General features: G+C 48.6%; 1 protein-coding gene across 1 annotated transcript in view; it reads left to right on the top strand.

The window, feature by feature from the left end:
• Positions 1 to 4,093: 4,093 nt before the first annotated feature.
• The window catches only part of LOC149328553 (female-specific histamine-binding protein 2-like), a 28,969-nt gene continuing 10,329 nt past the window's right edge, over positions 4,094 to 22,733 (top strand). The window contains exons 1-4 of the mRNA XM_089559019.1: positions 4,094 to 4,262; positions 5,340 to 5,518; positions 8,562 to 8,644; positions 18,667 to 18,753. Coding sequence (XP_089415145.1) covers positions 4,107 to 4,262; positions 5,340 to 5,518; positions 8,562 to 8,644; positions 18,667 to 18,753 — 505 coding nt within the window. The 5' untranslated portion in view covers positions 4,094 to 4,106. The remainder of the gene's footprint in view (positions 4,263 to 5,339; positions 5,519 to 8,561; positions 8,645 to 18,666; positions 18,754 to 22,733) is intronic.

The raw sequence follows: 22,733 nt of genomic DNA, 5'->3' as shown, positions 1-22,733 counted from the left end.
CTCACATTTTCTCCCCCTAAGGTTAGACTAATCGCATACGAAACTTTCATCCGCTCTAAACTTGAATATGCATCGAGCATTTAGAATCCCCATCAAGAGTATTTAGCACATATGTTAGAGGCCATTCAAAATCGAGCTGCTTGATTTATAACATCAAATTACGATTCTTGGTCGAGTGTTACTAATATCAAATCCTCCGTTGGTTTACCTTCCTTGGCATCCCGTCGTAAGATAGCAAGGCTCTGTCTATTTCATAAACTTTATTATAATTTTCCCCAACTGCGTGAGAGCCTAATTTTGCCCCCTTTAAGATCATCACGCCATTTGTTTAATTGCCGTAGTATTCAACGCATTCATGGTTCAATCAATGCGTTCAATTCCTCGTTCTTGCCAGCTGCCATAGCCGAGTGGAATGTCCTTCCAGTGTTGTGAATTAAATTAATTCCCTAAAATTTAAACAGATGTTAATTGATTTATTCCCCAAATGATTCCTGTTGAAGGCCCTTTTTCTTTTTCATTTCTTTTTTTTCTTTCTTTTTCTTGTGTTTACCTACTTACTCGCTTGTTTTTCTTTTGAAGTGTTCACAGCTGTATCTAAATGTGTCTAAGTTTATGTTCCAACTTTGTTCTTTGTGACTTGATTACTGTTCGCCCCCCCCCCCCCCCTTATGTAATGCCCCCTGGGGCTCTTAAGGGTAAATAAATTATGATGATGATGATAAACCCGCAGCCCGCGAACGCGGCTGCGGGAAATTTTAAAATTTTAAAGGACATTTTTAAAGGCTAGAAAGCTAAACGAAAACTGAAGGAAATTTTTTGTGACGCGCCGTCGAACCAGGACCCTCCAGATTGAAAGCCTATTACTACATCCAGCGCTCCGCCGGGAACATTATTTTTATTTATTGCATGGCGTGAAATCGCGATGCGTTACAACATTCTTTATGTACACGCGTACTATTCCGCAGTACATCCAGAACGGTTGTCGATTCTTAACGCATGTGCATCTATCCCGCAGTTTTGACGTGTAGATGGAGTGCAGTGCACCAAGGTATGAGAATGTGTGTCTGCATTGCGGAATAGCATGCCGCAGAGGACAGGATGCTTCACGGGCTTCAGAAGTGTAGATGGGATCTTCAGCTGATGTGACATTTTTCTGAAGTGTGAAATCCGCGCTGACAATAAGCGTTTGCCGCTAACTGTAGACTGAAACTTCGTTCAAGCTTGCTAGAAGGATAGCCCTCATATTTTGAATTTTGCCGTGCAGAGTAGTTAGTTACCGATAAAACGTCAGCTTTTACAGGGCCGGCCACGGGGCCGCTTGTTAATTCTGCTATCGTGGTGCACGCAATCCTTGAAACACACTCAATTATACCGCAACCATTCTTTGCGTGATGCATCATGAAGCATCGTAATTGGGCTGCGAAGCTGTTCCTCAATAATTATCTACCAACTAAACATTTCAAGACTTCAAAAAGACTTTTGAAGCAGAGGAGGCTCGAATAGCTTTACGCTGGCTGGATGAAAAAAGAAAGCAATACAGGTTGATGCAGGCGCTGTTTTCTTTTCTTATTTTCGTTTAGGTTAATTGTGGCTCGTTCTTAATTTGTTTACTGGCTATTTTCTTTTTTTGTAGTGCTCTTTCTAAATCAGAAATAGTTGAAGGTAGTGCGTTGCTGATTCAATAAGCACTACAAACGCTTTTTCTGCTCAAGTCTTCGGCCTTCTAATGCCTCTTATTTATTTTCGAGCACCTGCCTTCAATTTTTACCGGTGGTTATTTTGTCATATGCTGCAATTATTCTTTTTTATATAAATCTTGAGCCGTATTCTCTGCGAAAAACTAATGGATAATCAGGGTTGTACTTGGTGAACGGTTCAGTTGAGCGGTCGACCTCGCGAACACCCGGTCGCCGACAGCCGGCACACCAGTTTTGATGTGTCGCCAGCTTGAGACGGTTACACTGCAAAGAAATCCGGCCTTCCATCGTGTTGATGTCGTTGTCGTCCTAGCGTGAAAGCTTTTTCTTCTATAGACAATGTCACCCGGGCCATGATCTAACATCGCAGGCGTCGTCCGGCCGGCGGCTGACGAAGACGATGTCTACCAAAGAGATTGCAGTGAAACAAAATTCATATTAAGGAATGGTGGACGAGTTGGTGCGTGATGCAAAAGAGCCCACGGAACAATTCAGGCACCACAAGGAAGAACACGGTCCATGGATATGCTACCAGCGTTTTGTTTGACACAAAACAGCCATATTTAAAACTTCAAACTCAAGCACGATGCATCGCATGATCACTCCGAACACAGCAAGCTGAATGAACGATTGCAAGCACATGAAGAAATCTTAAAATCGTTAAGTATCAAATCGTTCGTTAATAGAGGCGGCTTTTAATGACCGCCGCGGTGGCTCAGAGGTTATGGTGCTCAGCTGCAGGCCCAAAAAGATGGGATGTCGATCCCGGCAGCGGCGGTCGAATTTCTATGGAGGCTAAATGGCAGAGGCCCTTGTACTGTGCGATGTCAGTGCTCGTTAATCAATCCCAGGTTGGCGGAATTTCCGGGGCACTTGACCACGGCGTCCCTCACTGCCTTAGTTCCTTTGAGGCGTTGAACTACATGACAGGAAACGAAATGTTCTTTTATTAAAATATAAGATGATTTGAAAAAACTGTGCGATATATTCGTGGCAGAAAAGGATCTCAAAGAATCGTTCCACAAACAGCCTGAACAATAAAAATAAGCAAAACGGCACAAAAACTACGACAAGAAAACAAGCAGCGATAACAAATTAAGAGGAAACAATACCCATTTTTTTTCCGACCCCGAAAATCTAATGAACGCCAACGATGGTTTCCGGATTTTTTTACATGGTCATAATAAGATATTGTCTTGTTAAGCAGTAATGTCGGGGAAAAAAGGGGCATACTCTACGCGGTAGGAGCTGGAGCAACGGAAAAGTGCGTTGCAATGCCACCTACAGGCGCCATCTAGGGTTGAGACAGCCAATGCGTGACCTTTATTATCAGCAGGCATGTCGCTTAGGTAGTTTCAATGTTTCGTGCTTTAGCTCGCAAAATGCCGCAGTCTTCCGTTGCTCCGGCTCTCGCCGCGTGGAGGATACCACTTTTGACCCCGATAGTAGATGCCGATGGTCAACAGCCACCGATGCCAAGGAGCCTAGGGGGTGTTTGCTTCCCTATTTGTGGTGTTCATTAATTCGAGAAAAACAGAGCACATATTCAATCACTTAACGATAATTGATGACATGTTCCCGGGGGGATCCGTACCCACGAGCACCTCTTTTCTCTTCACTAATATGCACTCATGTTAAGAAGAGTTCGTTTCCTGTGAGATTTGACAGGACAGAAAAAATGAGTGTTTTTATTGTTGCGTCTTATCGGTACTGGACTACTTTGAAATATTAGCTTCTTCTTCATAAATATAATGAGCAATCTAAATATGCCCACTTTAGGACAAGGTCATCTGTCCTATATATACAATGAAGCCGTACGTGTTCCAGCTGCGGCCAGCTTGTCCCCGTAAACTTTCTTATCTTAGACGCTCACCTAACCTTCTTACCTCCATGCTACTTTTACATTCTCTTTAAATCCAGTCCGTTACCTTTAACAACCATCTGTTCTCTGCATTCGCATTTAATATCCTGCCCACTACCAATTCAGACTAGGGTACCATTAACCCGACTTTTTTTCCTTGTCGACTTCACTTTAGTCTCTTCTTGTTTCTTGCTGTTAAGTCTATCAGTTTAGTGTCCATAGCTCTCATCACTTCGCTGCATTTATGTTGAACCCTTTTTGTCAGCCGCTACCTTTCAGCACCACTGTTGAGTTTCAAACAAAACGCAAAGAAATAAAATCGCAATGAAATTCAGCGAAACAAAATTCAAAAGTGTGAAGGAGCAGCGTTAAAAAAGTTGATCTCTTTCTCCACATCTACTTGTTTTGGTTTTTTTGTGCGAACAATAGCACATTCTCTCGGAATCTTCTGTGATGATGTTTTGTGGTTTTCGCGGCAACGCCAGGGGTATATAAATGGCTCTCGCCGAGAGCGGTGGCAACGAGCAGTAGCAGCTCCAGCACCGTATATGAAATTGACAATGAAGCTTGCACTGTTCTTTGTTCTTCTAGGTTCGTCGATCTCTGCTTTCTCTGCTGGAAGACTTGGCAATGCCCCTGGAGGGAGTCCATATCCTGACTGGGCAGATGAAAAGAAGTTTGGCAATTACCAGGATGCGTGGAAGGTACTTTCCGGAATTCTAGTCACGCCGAAGTAATACGGCTACATATTTCTGCATGTCCTTGTTTGTTAACTTTCTACCAGACGTTTTCCTTGACAACCTGTTCCATGCCGCTGCCTTCAAAACTCTTCTTGCATCCAGCCCTCTGTCCCTGAAGTAGTGGGCGCTGGTCAATGCCATTTTTATTTTTTAATGAGTGCTCTCTCTAATTAAATTTTTTAGAGCAGGCAGCAAGTACCTCATAGAGCCATTATTATTTTGTTCATATCATAATGAGGTGTAGGCTAATCAAATTAGACACAAAATAACTGCAGGGAGGTATCCGAGTATCATCAAATTCCCTGATAACTTTTTCGTATGCCGCCATATAAAAGTATTTTATCAAGAGGGTATTATCTGGTGTATCGCCTTTCACTTCTTAAATGAAAGTTACACAGCATGTAAGGCCTTCACCTGGCTCTAATCAAATACAACGGCGAGATAGAGCAGTCTGAAGCAATGGCAATTTTTGGCACTGTTTCTGTTAATTTTAAATTATGTGTAGACAAGCAAAGGTGTCATCTTAATTTGCTCGACATTTTGCGAGGTCTCTATAGCGAGTAATGCATTTTACTTTGATGCATACGAGCCCAGTCAGGAGAATCTGAACGCGTGGACAATTTTAGACTTGAGATTGTTGCCTGGTTTTTTGACTCACTTCTTTTCTTACTACTCTTCTGCCTTGATGTATCCCTGACTATAACCAGGGAATATATATTTCATATAACCAGCTACTCTCCTAAAAAAAGCCTATTCTCTTGGACGTCTTCTCTCAACTGCTATAAAGATTGTTTTTTTGTAACGTACTAAAAGCCTAGTAAAGCAAAGTCATCATCGGCATGACTCCGCCCACTGCAGAACAAGGGCCTCTCTCATATCTCTCCAATTATCCTCGTCTAGGTTACAGTACGTGGGTTACAAGGAATAAGAGAGTTGTGGTGAGCACTACAGCTGAACGGACCCATAAGCGAAGGAATCTAGCCCCTTTTGAGAGAAATCTTTAGGCTTGCGTGAATTACAGCACAGGTAATTCAATTTCAGGCCTTGAACCAAAATGCATCCACCAAGTATTGGCTCGTACTGTCAAATTTCAACGACGACGGCGGTACTTGGGGAGAAAATTTCACTTGCTTGAGTGTTCAAGAAACCCAGCTGAACGAAACTGCCAAGAGCGCTGTTTCAGTGTTCACCTTCAGAAACGCATCCAGCAGCGGCACTGAGTAAGTACAAAAGCGCTCAGAAGACACTCACCTGTACCGGGCGTTTTTTTTATTGCTGAAATATTCTGATTACCCATTTAAAGAAAAAGTAGGTTGTGGAAAAACAATATATCTGCTTTCACACATTACTGCAATGCAAGAAAATATCCTTGTTTAAAATCATCAAACGTAGAAGCGTTTTTTCTCAATGTGCTCTCTTATTGAACAGAAAATAGATTTATTATATATGTCCAGTACAAAAACAAACATCCCGGCTATATTCTGTATTAGTTTTATAAAAAAGCTAAAAATTCTGCTCAGCAGAAGCATCGCTAATATTTATATTTTGAGCAAAGCATTAAAAATATTTCTTGATGATAAGCAGGGAGGTCTCGTAGCAGGAATAGAGGACTAATTCTGAATCGGTAAAAAGTTCCCGGTCAAGCAATGCCCACATGACATTCTTTGTTGTTATTGCGCCCATTAAGACATATGAGGCCTGATATTAGCCTCCCCGCAAAATGGGATCGCTGTTTTAAGCGCCTTTTGTAACATGGTCAGAAGTAATTTGTATGCGAAATTTTTCGATCCGCGACTAGATTTTAGTGCTCGAAGTTTCATCAGTGTGAACTAATTTGTATTCTAGCATAGCGCTATTGCGGTGCGGCACCATGAGAACAAGATTATATATTAATAGAGTCCTATCTTCTCAGTTTTCTCTGCGAAGCTTCGTACAACATCAGCCCTGTGCATGAAATGTGCTGCTTAATATATGCCTGCAGCCTAATGTACGTATGCCATGAAACCCCTTTTCACAGGCCGCCGCGGTGGCTCAACGTTTATGGCGATCGGCTGCTGACCCCAAAAAATGCCTGTTCAGTCCCGACCGCGGTGGTCGAGTCTCGATGGAGGCGAAATTCTAGAAGCCCGTGCACTGTACGATGTCAGCGCGCGTTAAAGAACCTCAGGTGGTCGAAATTGCCGGAGCCCTTCACTACGGCGTCTCTTTTAGCCTCAGTCTCTTTGGGACGTTAAACCCCACAAACCAAACCAATTCTTTCTCATAACCAGCTCTCGATCACTTATCGTAATTAAACCTTCGTCCAATGGTCTTTCTGACAATTGTCTTTCATGAGACGTTCTTCAATGGTGCCTTCCAAACTTTTATTATATACCCGGCATAACAGGGAAGCCCGCCGCAAATTCCAAAATAGTTTTTTTAGTCTAAACTAGGATTTCGCGGGATATTAGAAACAGTGTGGGCGGAATTCAGAAAGCAATAGATATGTGTTACTTAGTATAAGTTTTCGCCCAATTCTGATAATTTTTAAGTGTTTCGATAGGTACCTTTTCGCAAATGCATTTGCAGTTGGTAGTTAGTAATAGCCATATAATTTTCCCTCTCTAGAATGCAACTACGCGGCACATCAGTGCGCGTGCATGTTACGAACATCGCAGTCGGTTCTGCGCTAAGGTGCTCCAGCGCGGGCGGGACAATTAATGGCAAATGAATGTGCGCCAAGTTGTGGTCCGAGTTTATGAATGTTGATGTGTGCTCTCTGCAGGCATGCTGTTTTATTGGCGGGAGAGAGGGCCCGAAATTATGAAGGTTTGGAGGCGGGGGTTATCGCATTTTAGCAATATTAAAAACCGATGTGGTTATTAATATAGGCCGGCTAAAAATCTCTAACTGCAGATTCATTGGGTATTTGATAAAACATTAATTATTAGAATTTATTGTCCTGTCCTCTGCCGTCCGCAAGAACTGGTATCGCAGTGCCGTAAAATGCTTCATTTTAGTTTATAATCGCTTTTTTTTTAAACTGGCTCCGGAAATTCATGAAGCTCTCGATATATTAGACCTTCCGCAGCCTGCATGTTGCTAACTTGCAATGTTCGCAGGTAAATGGGCAATTCAACGCCCAGTAGCTCACATAACTGATCAAGAAGCCACAAGCAAGACCCAAACGCACTCCAACATTGATGTGAAAATTGGCTTATGATACTTAACCCGAGAAAGTGCGCTTTCTGCTCATCCTCCTTTGCCACAAAACACAGGCCTTTTAGTACAATAGTCAATAAGCAATAGAATAATACAACACTCTGTATCTTCGCGCGAAATACTAAAGCGTCTTGTCCTGTACCTTCGTAGCATGGACTGCGTAGGTTGCTAACGAGGCTCCATTAGGCAACAAAGCAGGGGAATTTCTGGACTGCGGTCTTAGTCTTAACCTGCCAATACGTAAAACTGTTTCCTCGGCAGTAACTTGCTGGACCTAAACTGGAATACCCAGTTGTCATGTGGAACCCGCACGAGGTTATTGTGATGAACATTTTAACGCCTTAGAAAACCATACTGCAAGAATAATCAGTTCTTCATATGCCGTCACTGTTTCATCCCTCAAACGTAAACGTTGATTGTACACGTATCCAGTTACATGTCACTAAACCGTGCCCTGCACACAAGGATACACCTTGCCATGAAAGCTGCTCGCTACAAGCTTTCCGTCCACGTGCTGAAACGGGTACATTTAACATCCTTCTTACCGCGTGTTGCTAATTGTTGGGACGGCCTTCCGCGGCACATCTTGGACATCACATGCCCGTCGTTTCCTGCATAGGATCTAGATGTCTTGCTATATCTCTTCAACACGCGTGGCGCTCTTACTTTTCCTCTTTCTTCCTCATTATACCGCTTAAATGATGCCCTCACACGCTGCCTTCTATGGAGCGTAAAGAAATAAAAAAACGGTTTTCTACTTGGGCACATGACTATGAAAACTTGGAAAAAACAATTTGATATGGAAACTTTGGTGCAGGAGGCACTAGGAGAGAACACATAGTGTCCACTACAAAAAGCCGATGGCGAGAACAGAAGAATCTGCGGAAGTTAATTAAGACATCTCAATTTGATTAAAACTACCAAAGGATGCCTGGTTTCCCGTTGATTAGTGTATTTGTGGGCGGTTTTTTGTCTTCATTACAACAATTTCAAAACAAGCATTTCAGAAACTACGCATTATATTCACCTGGCTTTTGTTAAAACATTGTCGACTCATTTCAGGTTCAAAGTGGAAGAAAGAGTCAAGGCAGTTTTCAACTACAATTACACTATGAAAGAAAACGCCCTTGAGTACACACTGGCGAGTAAGTGGTTCTTCAAATATTAAATCTAAATTTACAGATTGCAGTTGCAATGTTCACATCTCCTAGCTTGAGTAGGTGAGTCATATGAAATGGAAAGCAATAACAAATAAGGAATTTTTTTCGGCATTCACCCAAACGCAGCTATACGGCTACAAAAACGGGTAAACAGCTTTCACAGGAACTTCGTAGCTAGAGAAAAATTTGTACTGGCCCGGGGCTCGAACCTGGGACCACCACTTCACCGGAGCAGTCACTAACCAGCTCGGCTAGCTTATGGTAGGGCGACAGAGAATTGGTCAGAAGTCGAAGTGGGTGCACACTTGGTCAAAATGTTTAGGGTAATCCCCCAAGATGGAGTTTTATTTGCAATAGGGTAGTAATTCCTCACTTGCATCGATTCAAGCTGAGCTCTGCGGCTAAAATGGAAAGCTATACACTTCCAACCGAAACTTCGCACCTAAAGAAACTGTTCTCACATCGTTTTATTGATCTGTTCGTTCTCGTCCGCCGCATGTGCAAACCGCTCCGATTAGCTGTGATGATAGAGCTACTGCTGCATCGAATCGGTGGTCCCGGGTTCGAAACCCGCACTTGAAAGATTTTTTCGTCGTGCTTTGATTAGCGGATGCCAATTTTTGACCTTCAGCTGACTTAAGAGGTCAAACTATCAAAAAGAGACAAAGAAATTTAATCAATACCTGTCACTGGGAGTAGAACCTACAGCTGCGCGAGCAGATCTCCTTCAAGGATCGCTCAGCGAGACGACTAGGCTACCACCTTTTGTCTTCTTCCATGATCTTTGCAAGGCTGCCACCGCAGTCCACACCCTCGTGGTAAACTGCACTAGGCTATCGCGTTGTGCGTTGGACAGCTTCGTCTTCATCAACTTCCACCTGCTCCTACTCGGGGTGACTCATGTTTCGAAATCAGGCACGAACCTAGTTTGTGTGAGACGCGAGTTAGAGGTCAAAGCATGAAGTAGAGAAAAAAAATTCAATCAACATCCATGACTTGGAGCAGAACCCGCTGCTGCGCGAATTGATCTCCTTTAAGGGCCGCTCAGCGAGAACACTGAACCTGTTGTTTCGCAAAGAATTTATTTTAGCCGAGTGTCGCTGCATACAGCTGACACATACGAAGATTTGGACTTTTTACCGGATTATCTTCCTCTCTTGACGCTGCATATCCTTGCTGGCCTTTTAGTTCTGTTATGTTTTCTACCAGGTTTGTGCCACGTGGCGCCTACCTAGGTGCCATGTAAATAGTTTTGTGTGTGTGCGCACACACACACGCGCGCGCGCGCACGCACGCACGCACGCACGCACACACAGGCAGGCACATCCACACACACACGCACATACGCACACACGCACGCACATACCTTTCTGTACATAACCATGTAGAATAAATACCACTAGGCTATCGCCGCAGCCAACACGCCTCGTGTTAAACTGTACCACATTCGCACGCTGTGCATTGGAGAGCGTCGTCTTCACCAGCTTCCATCTGCTCTGTCCCGCGGCACTGCCTGTTTACCGTCTTCTTGTACGTAGCACAAATCCGTGCTTTTGTTTCCGATTCGGAAGTAGTATAAATATTGCCACGCGCCTAACGCACCGCGCGGCCTCCGCGCTGAATCGAAGACGACGACGAAGCGACGGTGGCCTCTCGCGGCGCGCTTGTTCTGTTTTGGTGTCGTGGAAGCTGGCTCTATAATTAAAAGAAGGCTCCCAGTCTTGGGTTCTTGCCGACGCCTACCTTCGCGGCTCTTCTGGTCGTGACACTGGTGGAGGTGCGACCGATGCTCCCTACTCCTGAGGACGACTCGACGCGCCCGCCTCTTGTGACCACCCCCGTCCATCGTGCCAGCCGGAGGATCCGAGGCCTGTCCCCCGAGGCCCTCCCTGTTGTCAGCGCGCCTTCAACTACCATTCCACTCATGGCGACGCCACTGCCCGCCCTGCCTACGACCGTCCCTGCAGCCAGCCCCACCTATCTCACCCTTCAGACTCCACGCACGCCTAAGTCCTTCCACGGTGACCTGTTTGAAGATGCCGAAGACTGGTTGGCTCACTACGAACGGGTCGCGACCTTTAACTGCTGGGACGACGCTACAAAGCTGCGTAACGTGTACTTCAGCCTTGAAGACTCCGCACGAACGTGGTTCGAAAACCATGAGACTAATTTTTCTACGTGGCCGGACTTTCGACGTCAGCTCCTGAGTACGTACGCCAACAGCGACCGCCGGGAGAGCGCAGAGCGTACACTGTCCTCTCGAATTCAGCTTCCCAATGAGGGTGTTGCCATGTACGTCGAGGATGTGACGCGTCTTTGCCATCGCGCCGATCCGGCCATGCCTGAAGAAAAAAGCTGCGGCACCTGATGCGCGGCGTAAAAGAACAGCTCTTTTCCGGCCTCGTGCGGAACCCGCCCAACACCGTCGCGGAGTTTCTGGCCGACGCCGTGCACATGGAGAAATTGCTGCAGCAGAGATCCCATCAGTACGACCGGCAACTGGGTCAAACTTCGACTCTATCAACGTTGGACCGGTTCGACCATGAACCCAGGCCGAATCCGGACTCCCTTCGCGAACTCATCCGTTCCGTGGTCCGCGAGGAGCTTCAGCACCTTCAAGCCACCTTTGCCCCTCGCGTCGATTCCGTCACCAGCGTCATCCGCGAGGAAGTCCGGCAGGCACTCAGGGCACAAGACGCTGCAGCTGTGCCGGCGCCGCAACTGACCCCATACGATCCCGCGTCGTACCCGACTCCTGTCCAGCCAGTCACGTACGCGGACGTCGTGCGCCGCGCGGCCCCCCCTCCTGGGCCTTCGCCTTACACCGCACCATTGGTCGCGGAGCACTCTGCCCAGCCGACACCTTACTGGGCGGATCGGCGCCAGGCACCGCGGAAGACTGACCTCTGGCGGACTCCGGATCAACGCCCGCTCTGCTACCACTGCGTTGAGGCCGGCCATCTCTACCGGCGGTGCCCCTATCGCGAAATGGGACTACGCGGTTTTTCCATCGACAGCCCCCGTCCACGCCCTGGAGAGCGCCCTCAAGACATCGCTGAGTATGTCACCCGCCAGCGTAGTTCACCGTCTCCTCCGCGCCGCGAGTCGCGATCGCCCTCTCCACGCCGGTCTTCGCCCTCTGGGTCCCGTTTCGCCCCAGGACAACGTGGTTCCTCGAGCCCTCGTCGGGAAAACTAGCTCCGGCGGCCTTTGGAGGCGAGGCCGCCGAACGCCGTTCCGACGCAAAGCTTCCACCGCCGCAGCAACTGAATCGCCCCGACGTCGCACGCCGCATCGCTGCACAGTTTTCCCCGACGCGCCTTTCGTATCGCCGCGATTCCGCAACCCCGATCGCCGACCCGCTTCCGCCGCCGCACCGACCCAATCGCCCCGACGCCGAACGCCGCATCGCTGAAGAGTTTCCCCCAACGCACCGCTTGAATCGCTCCGACAGCGCAACCCCAGTCGCCGACCAGGTTCCGCCGCCGCACCGACTGAGTCCTCCACAACAGCCATCGACGGGCCGTGCTGAAGGCAGGGTCTCCTTGGATATCCCTGTTGTCGTCGACACAAAGGAGGTCAGCGCGTTGGTTGATACGGGCGCAGATTACTCTATCCTTAGCGGACGGCTTGCGACGGCCCTGAAAAAAGTGACGACACCCTGGGACGGCCCCGATATACGCACGGCAGGCGGACATCTTGTCGCACCACTCGGCATGTGTGCGGCCCGGGTTACGGTTCGAGGCTGCACATTCGTTGCCACTTTTCTCGTTCTCCGCGAATGTTCTCGCGATGTCATCCTTGGCATCGACTTTCTTCGCGAGCACGGTGCTATCATAGACCTGCCGAACCGCTTGGTGACGTTTTCTACCGCAATGGCCACAGAAGAACCTGCGCACCAGGGTTCTCGGTCCGCCCTGCGAGTCGCCGACGATAACGTTACGGTGCCACCACGTGCCAGCATTCTCGCTAGAGTTACCTGCGACGAGCCACATAGGGGACTCCGGGTTGTCGAGCCTAATGTCTCCCTCGTACTCACTAAGGGGGTTGCGGTGGCACGGGGCCTTGGATCCCTTCATGACGGTTGTACAGAGGTCCTTGTCACCAACTTCTGCAATGAGCATCGACATCTGTTCCGTGGCACAGCCATCGCTTACGTCGACCATGTTCAGGAAGTGGCCGAATGCTTTGCTTGTGAGGAGGACCCACCTGGAGCTGACGCCGAAGCGGTCACCAACGTAGACATAAATACAGGCCTTCCACCGACTGAAAAGAGGCAACTCCAGGACCTCTTGCGGGAGTTTGGTGCGTGTTTCACGTCGTCGTCTAAAGTGCGCCAAACGTCGATAGTTAAACACCGCATTATCACGCATGAAGGAGCCTGACCCATCCATCAGCAGCCCTATCGTGTGTCCCCTCGTGAGCGAGATGCTATTCAAACACAGGCCGAAGAGATGCTCACAGACGGCGTCATCCAACCGTCAAGCAGTCCGTGGTCGTCTCCTGTCGTCCTCGTGAAAAAGAAAGACGGGACACTACGGTTCTGCGTAGACTACAGGAAGCTGAACAGTGTGACCAAGAAAGATGTGTACCCGCTCCCGCGTATCGACGATTCCCTCGACCGACTTCGTCAAGCCAAGTACTTCTCTTCGGTCGACCTCAGAAGTGGTTATTGGCAGATAGAAGTTGATGAGAGGGACCGTGAGAAAACCGCCTTCATCACACCGGACGGGCTGTATGAATTCCGTGTCCTCCCATTCGGGCTCTGCTGTGCTCCTGCCACGTTCCAAAGAATGATGGACACCGTTCTCACCGGTTTGAAGTGGCAGACCTGTCTTGTTTATCTTGATGATGTCATCATTTTTTCCGCAACGTTCACGGAACATCTGCACCGCCTCAGGACTGTCCTCGAAGCCGTTCGATCCGCCAACCTCTCCCTCAAACCAGAAAAATGCCACTTTGGGTTCACCGAATTGAAGTTCCTCGGGCACGTCATTAGTGCTGACGGAATCCGCGCTGACCCAGAGAAGCTTGCTGCCGTTGCTGCCTTTCCGGTTCCCGCCCACAAAAAAGCAGTCCGACGCTTCCTGGGCCTGTGCTCCTACTATCGCCGCTTCATTAGAAACTTCGCCCAGCTCGCCAGCCCCCTGACACTCCTCACCCGTGATGACACGTCATTTTCCTGGGACAACGAACAGCAGACTGCCTTCGACGAGTTACGACGCCGACTCCAATCGCCGCCCATCCTGGCACATTTCGACGAAGATGCTGACACGGAGGTGCACACGGATGCGAGCAACGTCGGTCTTGGTGCTGTTCTAGTACAGCGGCAAAATGGCGTCGACAAAGTAATTGCCTACGCCAGCCGCGCACTGTCGCGCGCTGAGTTGAACTACTCTACTACGGAAAAAGAATGTTTGGCGGTAGTCTGGGCCGCCGCTAAGTTCCGCCCATACCTGTATGGTAGACCGTTTTGTATCGTCACCGACCACCACTCGCTGTGCTGGTTGAAAAATTTAAAGGACCCTTGCGGCCGCCTAGCACGTTGGGCATTACGCCTGCAGGAATTCGATTTCACCGTCACCTACAAGTCAGGCAGGAAGCACACCGACGCTGACAGCTTGTCACGCGCTCCCGTCGAACCTCCTCCAGAAGGCACCACCGATGATGATAGCTTTCTTGGAGCGGTCAGCACGTCTGAGCTCGTTTCCAGACAGCGTGCCGACGCCGAGCTGGGCCTGCTCATCGAACATCTCGAAGGCGGGCGACCTGAAATACCACGATACCTAGCTCGTGGACTATCATCGTTCTGCCTGCGGAGAGGGGTGCTTTATAAAAAGAACTCTACTTCAAGTCCGACAACTTACCTGCTCGTCATACCGTCCGATCTCCGGGATGAAGTCCTCCTTGCCTGCCATGATGAACCGACTTCCGGCCACCTTGGAGTTACACGGACCTTATCCCGAATCCGGAAGAAATATTACTGGCCCAACCTAACTTCAAGTGCCAAGCATTATGTCCGGACATGCCGGCAATGCCAGCGGCGGAAAAATTCAGGGGGCACTTTGACTGTCTAAAGTGCGTAAAGGCGAAAGCGTTTTCCGAACCACTTTCGCTGCTTCTGTGGCACTGGTGGCGTCACATATAATTGAGTACTAATTACTAAGTGATGACAAATCAGTAATTAATGTTTAATTACTGATTAATGCCTGAATACTAATTAACTGCTAATTAATTACGCTTAAGCTTCGCCTTTAGGAGTGGAACTCGACAGCGTGTTGTAGCGCTGCCAGGGCGTCCACGGAACGCCACCACCCGTTCGGCGCGATGCCTTGCCCTTTGAACGCTTTTTGAGGAAAGGAAATGGCGCAGTAATTCTCTGTCATCTCGGTGGACACCTGAACCGCACCGTAGAGGAAGGGAGGAAGTGGGAGTGAAAGAAGACAGAGAGGGCCCTAATGAAGGAAATGAAAATTATATTTGAGGAAAGGAAATTACGCAGTAACTGTCTCACATATCTCTGTGAACACCCGTCAAAATTCAGGGGGGCACTTTTTATTACCTAAAGTGTGGTCACTGATGTGTGGTTAAGATGTTAAGCTTCGCCTCTAAGAGTGGACCGCGACAGCATCTTGCAACGCTGCCAGGGAGTCCATAGAACGCCATTGCTCATTCGGTTCTACGCATCGCTCATCGGTAAATTGGTTTTTGAGGAAAGGAAATGTATCTGTCTCTCATATCTCGGTGGACACCTAAACCTCTCCGGAAGGGAAGGGAGGAGGATGAGAGTGAGCGAAGACACCGTACTCACTACACGCGCCTTTGTTCATTCCAAACCATCGAGCTGGCACGGCGGAGTGGATAGCACGCTCGTCTCGCACGCCGAAGACCGGGGTTCGATTCCCTTGCTCGACCAATTTCCTACTCGGTTTTATTTATTTATATGGCCTGACTAGAAGAGTTAATCAGGCTAATTCGGTAATTAAGCAATTAACTAAGCTCACTCTCACTTACTTGGAGCATCACTATACGATCCCTTCAATTGGTTGCATGGTTACTAGGCAAAGTACAATTGGCCCGTTTGAAATTCGCGCACTGTGACGTCACGGCCGTTTCGACCAATTGAAAAGCGTGACATTTTCTGTCGACAACTGCTGCTTACAACGATGAGGCATTAAAGGCTTTCGCCTTAAAAAACCCGCGCTCAAGCCTCCTGGACTGCTTCAGTGCATCGAGCCACCACAAATACCATTCGACAAAGTCGGCATGGACCTTCTGGGGCCATTTCCTCTCTCGTCGTCCGGCCACAAGTGGATCGTAGTCGCCACAGACTACTTGACCCGCTACGCTGAAACAAAGGCCCTTGCTCGAGGTACTGCCGCCGAAGTTTCCCACTTCTTTATGCACGACATCGTGCTTAGACACGGCGCCCCATCGGCCGTCATTACTGACCGAGGCAAGGCGTTTACAGCCCGGCTTCTACGCGACGTATTAACGCTTAGCCATACTGCGCATCGACCAACAACAGCGTATCATCCCCAAACCAATGGTCTAACGGAACGGCTCAACAAAACATTGGCGGACATGATCTCGATGTACATCGACGTTGAACACAAAACCTGGGATGAGGTCTTGCCGTACGTCACCTTCGCATATAATACCGCGAGGCAGGAAACCACCCAGTTCACCCCGTTCCGTCTCGTGTATGGCAGAGAGGTCCGCATGATGCTAGACGCCATGCTGCCGTATGGCGGCGCAGAGCTCCCCCCTGAAGCAGGCCACTTCGTGGAACAAGCAGAGCAGGCCCGTCACCTGGCCCGCTTGCACATCAAGGACCAGCAATCCGCCGATGCCCGACACTATAACCTTCGGCACAGGGACGTGCACTACGAGCCCGGCGACCACGTATGGGTGTGGACACCCGTGCGCGCAAGGGATTGTGCGAAAAGTTTATAAATAGGTACTTTGGCCCGTACAGAGTCCTGCGCCGCCTGAACAGCGTCAACTACGAAGTTGTACCCCACGGAACTGTGATCGTCGGCCCTCAGCGTCAACGGCCTGAAATTGTGCATGTAGTGCGCTTAAAGCCGTACTTTTCGCGTGACTGAGCGCTGCGTTCACGCTGTGTTTCTTACCTTTTTCCCCTTACCCCACGTGTGACCTTGACTCTCGCCGCATTTCATTTAGCGCACGTTGTATAGTTCACCTCACCCCTATTCTTTTGTTTTCTCTCCTCCTCCTCTCACTGTACATACCCCATTCCACATCGAGACGATGTTTGCTTTCGCGGGGGGGAATAATGCCACGCGCCTAACGCGCCGCGCGGCCTCCGCGCTGAATCGAAGACGACGACGAAGCGGCGGTGGCCTCTCGCGGCGCGCTTGTTCTGTTTTGGTGTCGTGGAAGCTGCCTCTATAATTAAAAGAAGGCTCCCAGTCTTGGGTTCTTGCCGACGCCTACCTCTGCAATTTTTTCCTTAACTACAAAGGTATTGTTTAAACTGTATAGTTTTTCTCTGTAGCAGTATGGCTGCACTTCGGTGGATGCTGTTACATTAGGCTATGTGTGTCTAGCGGACTGATCTGACAGCGGTTGGCTACAGACATACTTTGTTGTGCGCCGATAGAGGGCTTGGTAGACACGTATACTGCGTGTTTCGAATTGCTCAATAGATTTTCCTTTTAAATGCCGCAAAATCTACTTCTCTGCGGCGTCTGTAGTTTTATTTTATGCGAAGGGGGACATTATTTGTGGGATAAAGAGCATTGCAAAGACTAATCAATAAGTTAAATTATCTGATTAACTTTTTATTTTAGTTTTAGCGCATAAGCTTATAATACGAAATTGGAGCCTGTCAACGTCAAAGGCTAGCGCAGTTTTTGAAATTTCAGAATCGGCACTATACTTTTAGACAATGCTCAATTTTGCTTGCAGAAGCGGTAAAATTTTTATTTCTATTAATTCAACAATTCAACGTCATATTAATGTCAGGAAAGGTATTCACTCGGAAAACAGCTTTCGATCATACCTACTGCTGTAATCAGCGGCATAGTTTAATCAGCTGTGTTCTGGCTGTGCTAACAGCAGAGATGATGGACTAGAAAATATTTACGGCGTAGAAAAAGACAGCTCAAAAGACAAGTTGCTGCACTCAGAAGTCAGCGTGGCAAACTTTCGTAAAGAAACTTTTTAAGCATGAAATGCTTTTAGCTCCCGTTGTCGGCAGTGTGGTGACGTCACGCCGAGACCGAGAGCCATCATCCGGGCACTGAATTCCAGTCATCCGGGCTCTGAAACGAGAACATCCGGGCACCGTACGAGACTTGACGAGATTTAACGAGACTCTCTAAGCCCTCCTACGCGACCGGCATGCAAGCGCCTGTTGGTCTCCAAACGAGACAAAAAATAACTGCTGCCAGTGCCTTCTCAATGTTTATCAAGATATCAGTGGAGCTGTGGGTTTGATAATGCACGGAATTATAATTTCCGATTTCTAATAACGCGTGCAAAAAGCACATAAATGCCACGTTACACTTCGTTGTCATACGTGATCTCTTAGGGGCTTCGCGCATCGAAGCAAAGCCGCGCAGGCGCACAGGGGCCCGGGGGAGAAGCGCTGCGTTCAAAGGGCAAGGCATCGCGACGAACAGGTGGTGGCGTTCCTCCCTTCCTTTACGGTGCGGTTCGGGTGTCCACCGAGATGGCAGAGAATTACTGCGCCATTTCCTTTCCTCAAAAAACCTTGCGTTCAAATGGCAAGGCGTCGCGCTGAACGGGTGATGGCGTTCCTCCCTTCCTGTACGGTACGGTTCGGTTGTCCACCGAGATGACATTAGGCCCGTAAACATTTCATGCTTACTCTACTCTCGTTTACGGGAGAGGCAGAGATTTTTTCCAAGGTGTATAGTGCAGGGTACCAGCGCCTATACGTGCAAAGAGATGGATTATGTTGCAATCATAGATGCTAGATATTAAGTTATTCACAGGCTTCTATTACTGACCACCAGATGGGACACATATCACAGACACCCTCATCTTTAGCGATGGCGAGACATGCGACATCTTCAGCGTCCCCTACATCAACGGTGGCAAAGGTAAGTATCATTAGTTATGTGCTTCTACAGGCTTTGCTGCGAAACGAGTGTAAGCACCGAACGATTTCAGGTACTGAGTATATATTGGGATGGATTGAAGATAAGACAGGATGGGAAGAGCAGAGAACGAGACGCAACGCCTCTTGGGCGTTCTGGGCGTTCAATAACCATTAATGATTAGGATAGCTCCAGCCGAACGTTCTACAAATCTTTTTCACGCCCATTTTCACCAGTTCTTGCATTCGGAAATAGTAAGATTAAATAAGTTTTAAATATATTCTTAAATCTTATACAGACTACTCCGTGTACGAAATTCGCACAGGGCGAGACGATTACAGGTGTCGATTAGCGGAGTAGTGTAGCATACATTTTATAATATGATAGCGATTTCAAAGAAATACATACAGAGGTTTGTGGACTAATGCACTTAGAGAAAATGTGACAGTTCCAAAGACAGGCTTTGTGTTTTCAATGATGTAAACATTTGACTACATCACGTATCGCAATAAGTTTGAGTCGGCGTATATAAGGACTCTATTAGACCGTGTAATTTGTTTTAGTTAATTTTCCTACAAGTAAGTTTTCTTCCTAATACAAATACTGCGTCCTTTCCGAATAAGTATGGATGTGCTTTTGGACGGACATGGTGAAGACAGTGGAATAGAAATTGGAGGGTAAATTCAAGTTCCGCCTTAAGGGTACGACGCAATAGCCGAATTGGGTTAATGCCCATATATGCAGGATTGGCCATTCTCTAGGTGACATTGATAGATCCCTGCGAGTGTTCATACGACTGCTGGCGCAGTGGTGCAGCAGTTAAGCGATGCGCCACTGCGCTGCGATGGCAGGAGGTGCTGCCAATTGGTGGGGCTTGTCCGATTCAGGTTGCTTTACCCGCGTAACCTTCCACTTCCAATCATTGATTTAACTACCACCTGCCACGGTGCACAGTTTGCTCACAATATGTTGGGCAGGTTGTGATGACGCCACAAGGTTATGTGTCCTAGATAGCCCACCTGACTCCTGACCTACTTTAGTGTTACTTTTAGAGAGTTAAAGGTGCTGTTAAAGGCGGTCTCAACAAAGATGCGATATGCCCAGGATGCTAGAGGACGTAGCGTTACAAATATCCTGCAGAAATCTTTTAGGCGTTTTGTGGATGCTTAGTTATTTGAAGTGGAAATTTGAATTTCGGTGTCTTCCCGCCCTTCCCTCTCCTCTCGTCTTTTTTTTTTCGCGCTGAAACATCGGTCCGCAGGGGCTCCACGCGCTGGGCTCCTCCGCCAACACACGAGGGAATACCCCAGGGGGCGGAGCCACCGCCTCCTAAACTGGCTCGGCGTCGACGGCCCTAGCTTTTGAGGTCTTGTACGCGGCATGAATGCTCGGTGGCCTGTGCTCTACATATGCGAGCACTTTATAGCCAACCTGAGCCACCCGTTTCTATAACCCTTTAAGCTCTGCTTGTCGCGCTGCGGTCTCAGCGTTATGGGTTATAGCGCAAATCGTAATCCGGTAGTTGCCATTGTAACCGAGCTCGTTACATAATGAAATTAAATAACAGTAGAAAAAAATATAGAAAAACAGGAATACGGAGCTTACAGGAGTTCATATTGGGGAAACAGAGGAAACCGGCAGGGCTGTGGTAGCATGGTACAGGCGGAAAAAGCCTCGAAATGAAAACTCACAACTCTACGTAGAAACATCCTAAGGACATCATGCATACAAATTGAAGCGAAAGGAAACGAAATTAAATAAAGTGCTGCGGGAGCTCCGGCTACACAGCATATTGAATACTGTGCAGTCAGCGATCCTTTGGGCTCACATATACAAGGAAATGCGCAAGCCTGCGTTTTCAGAAGCAAAACAAAATTAGCTGTACACACCCAAATTTGCAACACACAATGTGGTGGGACACCTGAGAGAAAGTCGCCTGAAGTGTGGCAACGCATAAATTAATATGCTGTCACTTGTGTCACGGTACCCTTTCTGATTTGAATGTGGCGCGTCGGCCACGTGCGGAGGAAACTTTGGTCACCAAGGGTAATGAGTTGGCTATCTAAGTAGCCCCATAAAAGCACCTAGAGACGTGCTAGAAATCGGGAACGTGAGCCGACGGGGTTCTCGCGAGTGTACGGCCGCGGTCCTAGTCTGCCAAGAGATCAGACAGACGGAACGCATCAAGAGTCGGTCGAACGCCCCGCGTGGCTTTCTTATGCGCGACAAATTGAGGGAAAAAGCGCGTGAAGCCAAACGGTGTAATGTCCTTGTAGAGGGCTAGCATGCGCCATGTGTGTTGATTTCCCCCCTCCCCCCTCCTTTCTTCGCGGCTAAGGAAGGGGGGCTTCGTCGTTGAGCGGGCCCCAGGGAGATATGGGGATGCGCGCGGTCTCATTAGGAGCGCCCATCTTTCTGTCGCCTTTGGTGTCGCCGCTGCAGAACCCGGAGAGCCCCCGGCGGGGGGGGGGGGGGCTGCGAGGAGAGCAGCAAAGCGGGCTCACCCAAGCCTCCCATTGTCCCCTTTTGGGGAAGGACGCGTGTTCCTCGCCTTTGTGCCAGTGCACAAAGAACCAAGAGCTTAAAAAGGTCAAGCCGCCGTTTCATCTTACGCCGACAGCTCACCGCGCCTTCACAAACACCACTTGCGGCCCAATGAAGTTTCGGACGCTTCGTTCGGAGGTTCGACCGCTTTTCTTTTGAGAAGAGAACACCGCCGAACGAGGCGGGGTCCGGTGCGTCCGGATGAATGGGAGCTGTGGGCGGCGGTGCAGCTGGCTGGCGTCCGGGATAGCCCCGAGGCTCGACGACAACGCGGACTCAAGAAACGGGCCGCGCGCAGAAGACGCCGCCGCACAGGACGAGCGCTGCCACCTGCTTAAGTGGGGACAGTGGCGGCCGCTTGACTGATGTCGCCGCCCCGACCCCGGAGGACAACTGGTGGCTTCGGCAGTCCATTGTGATCCGACTCTTATCGGAAAGTGGATCTGCGCTCCCTGGCGATGTTTGCGACAGTCGCAGCTGGGTTGGGGCCGACAATTGCCCTAGTGCCGGGAAGCGTCAAGGTCACTGGTACTGGGGAGACAGACGTGGGAGTGTCTTGCTATGTTGTTTGTGTGTTTTGCTTCTTCCTCCTTAGGGGAGAGAGTTGGTCTGATATAGTGGGAGTGTTTTGCTATGTGGTTTGTAAGTATTTTGCTGTTCTTTCCATAGGGGAGAGAGTTTGTTTAATACGGTGGAAGTGTGGGGCGGGGCACGTAACCCGGGGGGCCAATCCGTATGCGTGTGAATTCTCGGAATGTACGGTGTTTTAAGGGAAAATGATGCCCTTTTTACAATATGTACATTTGAGAGAGAGTTATGTGCCTTAAGGAAGTTGGAGGGCGGACCACGCGGCTAAAAACCAATCGTGTTAAGGGTTTGACACGATTGGATGCTGATGAATGTGGGCCGGGCCCAGGTGTCTTTAAAACTGGGTCCCGGAGCCCGGAAGAGAGGTTCTGGGCTACGGAGATAGATGTAACGCATCTTCGGCTATGCCGAGTAGGGGCCTCCCCTAAATGTTAGCCAGTTCCATGTTGTTGTTGTGCTCACTGCTCAACTTGTATATATATGTAAACTATTGTATATAAAGCTTCAAGTTATATCCCCTGCAAGTTCTCTGTTGTTTGCAAGTATCATCTCCTATAGACCTTCAGCCTTCAAGTAATAACAAGCCGTCTCCGACGGGGCACCCCTGGTGCAGAAGAAAGAAGAGGAAAAGAACCTATTCGCTTTTTGCTATCAGAAGGAAGCAGTGGCGAAACTTTACTGTCCTAGTCACAACACATTCTTCAAGGACATGCGTTTGTGACTCATCCTGGCCAAAGTTTATGCAGCGCGAGTCTGGAACTATATCCCGGGAGAGGAGCCTGTCTTTTGTGGGGAGCACGTCCCACGCGACGCGCCCCCACAAATCCTTCACCGCGTGCGGTAGATTGATA

This window comes from Amblyomma mixtum, chromosome 9 (assembly GCF_055824585.1).
Source record: "Amblyomma mixtum isolate Tamu chromosome 9, ASM5582458v1, whole genome shotgun sequence".
Classification (NCBI taxonomy): domain Eukaryota; kingdom Metazoa; phylum Arthropoda; class Arachnida; order Ixodida; family Ixodidae; genus Amblyomma; species Amblyomma mixtum.
This window is presented reverse-complemented; position numbering and strand designations above follow the sequence as displayed.